At 48.1% G+C, this 9,263-nt stretch overlaps 1 protein-coding gene across 2 annotated transcripts; it reads left to right on the top strand.

Annotated features, from left to right (window-relative positions):
- The first annotated feature begins 2,305 nt into the window (after window positions 1-2,305).
- On the top strand, window positions 2,306-7,596 carry LOC309852794 (T-cell-interacting, activating receptor on myeloid cells protein 1-like). Of its 2 annotated transcripts, none has more exons than XM_082710116.1 (5): window positions 2,306-2,452; window positions 4,103-4,138; window positions 4,270-4,560; window positions 4,836-5,132; window positions 6,614-7,596. In XM_082710116.1, exons 1-5 carry the CDS (start codon window positions 2,419-2,421, stop codon window positions 6,745-6,747), a joined length of 792 nt encoding a protein of 263 aa, XP_082566242.1. In that variant the 5' UTR covers window positions 2,306-2,418; the 3' UTR covers window positions 6,748-7,596. The 2 variants fall into 2 exon arrangements, 1 of the variants encoding a protein (XP_082566242.1); XR_014305389.1 differs by having other exon boundaries at window positions 2,326-2,452; window positions 4,836-5,974; window positions 6,187-7,596.
- The last annotated feature ends 1,667 nt before the right edge of the window (window positions 7,597-9,263 follow it).

The raw sequence follows: 9,263 nt of genomic DNA, 5'->3' as shown, positions 1-9,263 counted from the left end.
AGTTGAAACTTCAAGTCTTTGTATAATTTTTTAAAGCTTAGATTGGCAACAGTTTTGCCAGCATGGCTTTCAAAACCATTGTGGCTTTCAGGGCACCTGGGTGGCTCAGTTGGTTATGCCTCGGACTCTTGATTTTTGGCTCAGGTCATGATCTCAGGGTTTTTGGAGCAGAATTCAGTGATCACTTACCTACAAGACCTAGTGTTCATCACAACAAATTCCCTCCTTAATCGCCATCACCCATCTGGCCCATCCCTCACCACCTCCCTCCAGCAACCCTCAATTTGTTCTGTATCATTAAGAGTCTCTTATGCTTTCCTTCACTCTCTTTTTTCTTTTTCCCCTTCCCATATGTTCACCTGTTTTGTTTTTTAAACTCCACATATGAGTGAGATCATATGGTATTTGCCTTCCTCTGACTGACTTATTTCGCTTAGCGCTCTAGCTCCATCCATTACAAATGGCAAGATTTCATTTTTTGATGGCTGAGTAATATATATATACCACATCTTTTTGATGGACATTTGGGTTCTCTCCATAGTTTGGCTATGGGAACATTGCTGCTATAAATATCAAGGTGAGTGTACCCCTTCAAATCTGTGTTTTTGTAAATTTTGTGTTAAATACCTAGTAGTGCAGTTGTTGGATCCTTGGGTAGTTCTATTTTTAACTTTTTTTATTTTAGATTTTATTTATTTATTTGAGAGAGAGAGAGAGAGAGTTTGAGTGGGTGGAGGGCCAAAGGGAGAGGGAGAAGCAGATTCCCTGTTGGGCTCAATCCCAGGAGCCGGGGATCATGACCTGAGCTGAAGGCAGACAATTAATCCACTGAGCCTCTCAGGTGTCCCTATCTTTAACTTTTTGAGGAACCTCCAAACTGTTTTCCAAGTGACTGCACCAGTGTGCACTCCCACCAATAGTGTAAGAGGGCTCCCTTTTCCCACATCTTGATCAATACCTGTTGTTTCTTGTGTTGTTAATTTTATCCATTCTGACAGGTGTGAGGTGGTATCTTCTCCTGGTTTTGATTTGTAGTTCCCTGAGGTTAGTGATGTTGAGCATCTTTTCATGTGTCTGTTGGTCATTTGTGTGTCTTCTGTTTTTTTAAGATTTTATTTATTTATTTGACAGACAGAGATCACAAGCAGGCAGAGAGGGTGGAAAGGAAGCAGGCTCCCCACTGAGCAGAGAGCCTGACGTGGGGCTCGATCCCAGTACCCTGGAATCAAGACCTGAGCCAAAGGCAGAGGCTTTAACCCACTGAAACACCCAAGTGCCCCTAGATTTTGGGTTTTTAAAAAAGATTTTATTTATTTATTTATTTGTCAGAGATTGAGCAAAAGCAGGGGGAGCAGCAGGCAGAGGGAGAAGCAGACTCCCCACTGAGCAAGGATCCCCCCATCACAGGACTTGACCCTGGGACCCTGGGATCATGATGTGATCTGAAGGCAGACACTTATTGACTGAGCTACCCAGATGTCCCAGTTCTTTATAGATTTTGAATACTATGCCTTTATCAGATATATCATTTGAAAATATCTTCTCCCATTCTGTAGGTTGCCTTTTAGTTTGGTTGCTTATTTCCTTCACTGTGCAGAAGCTTTTAATCTTGATGAGGTCCCAATAGTTCATTTTTGCTTTTGTTTTCTTTGCCTCCAGTAACATGTCTAATAAGAAGTTGCTGTGGCTAAGGTCAAAGAGGTTGCTGCCTGTGTTCTCCTCTAGAATTTTGATAGTTTGTTATCTTACATTTAGGTCTTTCAGCCATTTGGGGTCTATTTTTGTGCGTGGTGTAAGAAAGTGGTCCAGTTTCAGTCTTCTGCATGTTGCCATCCAGTTTTCCCAACACCATTTGTTGAAGAAACTGTCTTTTTTCCATTGGACATTCTTTCCTGCTTTGTCGAAGATTCATTGACCATAGAGTTGAGGGTCCATTTCTGGCTCTCTGTTCTGTTCCATTGATCGATGTGCCTGTTTTTGTGCCAGTGCCATACTGTCTTGATGATCACAGCTTTGCAATACAGCTTGAAGTGTTGTCTCCAGTTTCATTTTTCTTCTTCAGAATTGCTTTAGCTATTCAGGGTCCTATAGACTGGGAATCTCCAACAGTGTCTGCGCCAACCTGTTTCCATCTCCTCAGTGGAATCATTTGGACCCAGGTGTCCAGCGCCTCTGGCTGGGTTAGAATTTGAGCCCTGAATTCACTGTGTTCATATAAAGAGTTTGCATAAATTATGACCTCATGGAGCATTTTTATTCCTTCTCGTTTCCTGGATGTGGTTGGAACACAAAACCTGTAGGTCACATGAGAGGAAGGAAGGGAAGGGTTGGCCAGAGATGTCACCACCCACATCCAGCTTCCCTCCCTGTCGTGGATGAGACCAGAGAGGGGCCCCCAGAGCAGCCTGCAGGGCCAGTATGATCCCTGAATTCCTCTGCCTCCTCTGCTTTGGTAAGTCTCTTGGGCCCGTCTACTGGGATTAGGGGTGAAGGTGGGTGGAGAAAGATGGGACCACTCGTAATGGGAAGAGGGGCAGTAAGGTCTGCTTGTCTCCACTGATTGCTTCGGGTGTGTCAGAAACCCAGGGGGAGTCTTGAGACACACCTTATCGGTCAGATGTTCGCCGGTAGGCAAATACATTTCACGCCATAACCTGTCCTCTGCCTCTGTCATCCCTACTTACTTAAAATGTTATTGACTCAATATCCTAATTTTATTTTGTTTTATTTATTTTTTCTATGTCTTTGAACAAGCACATTCATCTGAAGATGGGAATTTAATGCCAATAGCTTAAATTTAAAAAAATAAAATTCAAATGAAAAGCCAGGGTCACTTAGCAAAAAATAGGTTGGTATAAACATATATGCAAATTAAAGGAGGAAGGCATTAGGACAGTCTAGCCATGGGCTGTTGGCCATCACATTTCTGAGCCCATGCCCAGCTACTTAACTATCACAAAGGGCAGTTGGCCAGAGACAGATGTGTGAGAAGGCTGATCTCTAGCCTAAGGAATTCATTCTTTGTTGTTATCAAAGGAGTGGAAGTGACTGGAAAGGGTTTCAGCTTTCTGATGCCTTGATCAATGCTATAAAATACTGTGTCACTGCATCCCGTGACATCATCTGTAGGGCCCCGTGGTTTGTATCCTACCCCAAGGGAAATACCACTCTGACCCTTGCAAACAGTCCTACATGATGGGAATCAAACCCATGTTGATAAACGAGGACCCTGAGACTGACAGTTCAGGGTTCCTGCTCAGGGCTGAGCAGTGAGTGAGCAGAAACCTCAAAGTTCAAACCCAGGCCTGTCTGGATCCAAAGTCACTGCTGTTTTCACTTGGTCATAATGGGATATTAAGAATGAGGCATGGTGGGTCTTCAGAATGGGAAAGTCCCCAGGGTGAGTCAGCAAATGTCAGCTGGGAAAAGCATAAGAAGATGAAAGATGAGTGCTTCAAAATGTTCAGGGGCATGGTAAAGCTGGGGCACCTCCGGATGTCGATCTGCTGGTGCTAAGAAAACCTGCTTCCCACAAATAGGGACAGCATCATCTTAGCTTGATTGGGTCCCAACGATGTGATTGATTTTCACAATAATCGCTGACCCCTAGATTCTAGGGTAATCCATGGGGCTTTTGTTGCCTTCAGGCTGGTCTATCTGGTGAAATGAAGAAAGGACGGTATTATAAGTTTGAATCTTTCTACCAGCCTTGAAAAATCTGAGCCCTGCTTAAATTGGGACATCTCTTCAGTTGGCCAATGTGCTTTCTTGATTCTTACTGTGTTCCAGGGTGGTTTACACACGGGGGATGCTAAGGAGAACAGAATAACTTCCTTCCAAGTGTTGATGGGACAGTAAAGGCTTGTGTCTCTCAGAGCATGAGTACATAAACTCTCTTAAGAATTCAGGGGTCAGGTCCTGGGGCAATGGGAGGAGCAAGCTACACAGAACTTCTGGGAGAAGTGAGGAAGGAGCCGGGAGCAGAGCTGGAACCACAGACCAGTGTGGGGAAATGAGAAGTCCCATATGCCTGACCTCCAGGGAGGCCCCGGGGGACGGGCTCTGGGCAGGTGCTCATGTCTCATGGACGGTTCTCTTGCAGGGCTGTGTGCTGGCCAAGGAAGCAGGGGGACTGACGGTGAGTTCCTTCAGACAGATCTTCCTTCTCCTTCACTCCAAACTCCCTGTATCACTTCTCTTTCCTTCAAGGGGTTTCCTGGGAGCAGACAAGGGCACCAAAACCCCGTCCTGATCTCTGCTTCCTTCCAGAGTCCCTTCCCAAGCCCTCCCTCAGGGCCTGGCCCAGCTCGGTGATGCCTCGCTGGAGTAATGTGACACTGCAATGCCAGACTTCTACCAAGAATGTCAACTTTGTTCTCAGAAAGGGAAAAGTTCCTTTGGAGTCTGTGCAGTCATGGGTTTCCACAGATGGGCCGGCTGAATTTCAACTCACTGACCTAAAAACCAACAGTGCTGGAGAGTACACCTGTGACTACTACAGACGGGGGCCCCCCCACACACGTTCACAGCCTAGTGACGTTCTCCTACTACTGGTGACAGGTGAGGAGGGTGCCTCAAAGGGACAAAGGGTCTTCCAGGGACGGGTGTTAGGGGGGGACCAAAGGAGAGAGGGGGCAAGGGGCGACGGAGAGACACAGAACAGAAAGAGCCAGGGCTTGAAGGGGAAATCGCCTTCCCGTAGTCAGAGTGGAAAGAGGGTGAGATCAGGGATCTGTCATTTCCCCCACGTGGCGGGAACCCCTGCTGGGAGAACAAGGGTGGGTGGGGGACACAGAGCTTCTCCCCATGACCTTGGAGCCCTCCTTCTCTTTCAGGAGATTTACCTAAACCTTCCCTGCAAGCCCACCAAAGGGGTGAGGTGACCGCAGGAGACACAGTGACCCTGCAGTGCCAGAGGCCAGACAATATTTTTGCGCCTGTAATGTTCGCTCTACTGAAGGAGGGAACGGCAGGGCCCATACGGGTCCAGAGTCCAGTAGGGAAGGAGACAGACTTTTCCCTCCGGACTGTGACAGTCAATGATGCCGGGAACTACAGCTGTGTGTACTTTCAGATGAAGGCTCCTTTCTTGACCTCACAGCCCAGCAGTCATCTTGAGATCCAGGTGACAGGTGAGGCGACAGGTGCATGACTCTTAGGACTTTTAAAAATTTAACTTATTTCTTAATTAAGTTGTTTTTATTTGGGCTATTTTACTGGCTTTCTCCAGTTTTGTGGACCTATAACTGATTTATAACACTGTTAGTTTAAGGTGTGCATCCTTTTTTTCTTTTTTCTTTTTTTTTAACCGGAGAGCATTTCCTCTGTTAATTTCAGATTCCTGTTTCTCCTTCGCTGTCCCGATCATCTCCTTTTTAAATCTCTCCTTTCCTACTTTCTAGTCTTTGGCCTTTGTTGCTTGGCCTTCTGGGAGATGTTCTCAGCTTGTTCTTCCAAACGACCCATCCCGCCCCCACCAGAACCCCTTCTGCCACCCCTGGCGTCCCCGAGAGCGGTGGTCCATCCTGCTGACGGCAACTTCATGGCAGTACCTTTCTCAGTCTTGGAACACGCTGCTCCCCGGCCGCCGGCTGTCGTGACACAGCTGCAGTATCTTCTAAACTTGCTGCTTCGTGGGAGGCTGCTCCCGCATCCTCGGCCTTGTGCATGTTTGTGTGTGCGCTGTGGTCAGCAAACGTTCTGTAGTTAGGACGCAAGGTCAGGGTGGGCAGTGCTGAGAGGTACAGAGGGCATCCTGGGCCCGGTGGCGTCCTCAGGGCCTCTCCCCACTGACTCTGTCTCCTGGGAGCATTGTTGCTGATGGGTTCAGACTCGAACTCTGCACTCCTGGCGTGTGTGAGCTGGAGGAGTCAGATGCCAGTTCCCTCTGGGAACCAGAGCCAATGGTGAGCCCGAGCTCTTCTTGGGTGAAGCTGAAATGAAATGCACGGTGGTCCCGATGCCCAGCTACTAAGCTGGAAATTTTTTTTTTTTTAAAGATTTTATTTATTTGATAGGCAGAGATCACAAGTAGGCAGAGAGGCAGAGGCAAGCAGAGAGAGAGGAGGAAGCAGGCTTCCTGCTGAGCAGAGAGCCCGATGTGGGGCTCGATCCCAGGACCCTGGGATCATGACCTGAGTTGAAGGCAGAGGCTTTAACCCACTGAGCCACCCAGGCGCCCCTAAGCTGGAAATTTTTTGAGCTCGCTGGTTACACTAAGTCTTTCCTACGAGGAGGGGAGCAGACACAGCCCCTGAACGACTTCCCTTCTCTGTGCGGCAACGGTGGGTTTTGGGGTTGCTGCTAAGCCTGGTTCCTACTACGAGGAGGGAGAAGGGGAAAGGGCAGTGCGGGAGGGTGGAAATGAGATGACGAGCAAGGACAGGAAGGGGGAACGGTAAGGCAGAGAGACTGGGAAGGAGACCAGGGAAGAGCCACTACAACTCTCCGGAAATCCCACGTTGTGTTGAGTGACGACAGCGTCGGGAGGTAGAGCTGAGCACTGACCAGGAAACACCAGCGGGTGCAGGACAGTCACACTGGACAGGTCCGCGTAAGAGGAAAGCTCCTTTCCAGCTGCTGCTCATCCCCTCCTCTCTACCATCTCCCCCAGGGGCTGCGTCCCGGGACTACACCTTGGGCAACCTCATCCGACTGGGTCTGGCTGCCGTGATTGTGGTGATTATGGGGGCTCTCGTGGCGGAAGCCTGGTGTGGCCAGAAGGAGTCTCCACGTGGATCCACATAAAACAGCTGAGCGCCTCTCTTGTTTGGGCTGGTGTCGCGGCACGGGGCTCTCTCAACACCAGACTCCACCATGGGACTTCTTGTGGTTCTCAACATAGACATAGATGTCATTTTGGGTGGGTTAGTTCTTCATCACAGGGGACTGTCCTGTTCGTTGTAGGAACACTTAGCACCACTTCTCATGCCCATTAAAGAGAAGTTGAAACCCCAGTCATTGTGGAAGAAGATAGCAAGCAAGTTCTATCGTCCTTTTCCCAACACCCCTAGATGTGGAGGACAGGAGTATGTGGTGTTCCCCTGGTGGACAGCCTGTGTTTGGGGACCAGGAGAAATATTTCTTCTCTTCCTCCCTCTCCTGATCTCAGGTCTGTCCTTCTATGCATAGGCTCCACAGCTATCTGGGGGAGTGAGGCATCCTTGGTCAAGTTAACAGCCTGTGTGAGATTTTGGGGGGAGGTTTGGGAAGCTTGCAGATGAAATGTAACCTCACTTATTTCCTGACATTATGGAAGACCCAAAGTGGCCCCTGTGAGTGTCATCTAGGATTGAGTGAAGGCTTCTTGGACCCCCATATTGAAGGCTTCTTGGTGCTCAGGATGACAGAGATTAAGACAGAATCACTTGGTTGCAAAGTTGTTCATGTATCAAAATCAAAATTAATAAAGTATATGGTACCAGCTCACTTTTCCTGGAACCAGGATATGGAAATGTGGACTTTAACCAAAAAAACTCCATCCACACTAGTTAACTGCGATACAGCATTCCACAATGTTTTAGTAAAAGTAAAAGCATCATGACTTCTTGGTGTTCCATTATCAGAGAAACTTGAGAATAAATATCTTTTACTTAAGTGTGATCTTGGTTTCAGAAATCAGAAGATAAAAACAAGTGGCCTGGAAAAGGATTTTCTGAACCGTGGGTTTATGTCTAAGCCATTGCAAGACATCAAAACTGCTCTCATAAATCATCCCTTGCTCCCAGGACCAAGCCCCAAAGCACACATGCTCCTTTAGGACAAGAAAGATTGGGGTTCTCTTCCCTTGAGACTTCTGGTATATGAAAACTGAATAAATGCCAAACAGTTACAAAAATGGAAGCATCTTTTGAAGGCTTTTATCTAGCATGCACACAACTCAATCCTATTTTGCTACTTACAAGTTAATGATCGATTTGTATACATGTATCGAGTCTTAGAGCAACAGTGTCTTAGAGCAACAGTGTCCAGAAACTGGAAACTAGCAGTGAGATGTTCTCTTTCATTTAAACCTGAAGATGCATCTCCTTGTCTGTACCAATAATCTCCCTTAGAGGGAAACTCAAAACTGATATCCTTTCTTTTTCTTTTCTTCCCTTTTTAAAGGATTTTTATTTATTTATTAGAGAGAGAGAGAGCACAAGCAGGGCAGGGACAGAAGGAGAATCAGACTCTCTGCTGAGCAAGGAGCCCAATGTGGGACTCAATCCCAGAACCCCAGGACCATGACCTGAGCTGAAGGCAGACGCTTAACTGACTGGAGCCACGCAGGTGTCCCTTGGAGGGCCTTTCTGAAAGTGAGACCCAAAGACACCGGTGACCACATCCCCACCAAAGCCTTGCTCAGCATTGTCTGTCATGAACCTCTCACTACAGGCAGACCACTCTCCTTTGTACTCCCTGCCACCCTCCTCTCATCTAGAACATTCGCTTTTTTTTTTTTTTTAAGATTTTATTTATTTGAGAGAGACAGATCAGAGCGGGAGGGACAAGGCGACTCCCCTGCTGAGCAGGGAGCCTGACACTGGGCTCCATCCCAGGACCCTGGGATCATGACCTGGGCCAAAGGCAGAGGCTTAACCAACTGACCCATCCAGGTGCCCAATCATCCAACATTTCAAAGCCTTACTGGAACCCCACAACCTCCGGGAAGTTTTTTTTAACCCCGTCTCTGGCCCTTGGGTGACCTCCAACAGCACTTGGAATTTGTCATTTTTTTTTTAAGATTTCATTTATTTATTTGACAGAGAGATCACAAGCAGGCAGAGAGACAGGCAGAGAAAGAAGGAGGGAAGCAGGCTCCCTGTTGAGCAGAGAGCCGGATACGGGACTCAATCCCAGGACCCTGGGATCATGACCTGAGCCGAAGGCAGGGGCTTAACCCACTGAGCCACCCAGGCGCTCGGAATTTGTCATTTTTATTCCTGATCTTCTTCCTTGCAAGTTCATCTTCCTGCTTAACCTAAAGTGCCCACGAGCTCACCGACCCTCCCCCAAGTCCAGCTAATGAGTTCAGCATACAGCAGACACTCAGTCAGTAATACAGACCCGGACCTGACGCAAGGGAAGCACTGCGCTCTCCCACACTGCAAAATGGAGCGGTCCCCAGCCCTACTGTCTGCCAGAGGGGCGCTCGGCCGCGTCGGCCGCGTCCTGGGGACTACAAGTCCCAGCGGCCCGTGCGGGCCGGACCCTGTTCCCGTGGTGGGGGTGGGAAGGGACGCAGATTTGTCCCTCCGAGCGTGGCTCCAGCAGGAGGACGT

This window comes from Mustela nivalis, assembly GCF_964662115.1.
Source record: "Mustela nivalis genome assembly, chromosome: 18".
NCBI classification, from domain to species: domain Eukaryota; kingdom Metazoa; phylum Chordata; class Mammalia; order Carnivora; family Mustelidae; genus Mustela; species Mustela nivalis.
The sequence above is the reverse complement of the archived record's forward strand: the minus strand, read 5'-3'. Positions and strand labels throughout refer to the sequence as shown.

What these genes read in the sequence shown, in the direction of transcription:
- LOC309852794 (XM_082710116.1), top strand. Translation starts at nt 2,419, where the DNA reads ATGATCCCTGAATTCCTCTGCCTCCTCTGCTTTG. An exon ending in TCTCCTACTACTGGTGACAG is followed by an intron (nt 4,561 to 4,835) that starts GTGAGGAGGGTG and finishes CTTCTCTTTCAG; the next exon opens with GAGATTTACCTAAACCTTCC. An exon ending in TCTTGAGATCCAGGTGACAG is followed by an intron (nt 5,133 to 6,613) that starts GTGAGGCGACAG and finishes CATCTCCCCCAG; the next exon opens with GGGCTGCGTCCCGGGACTAC.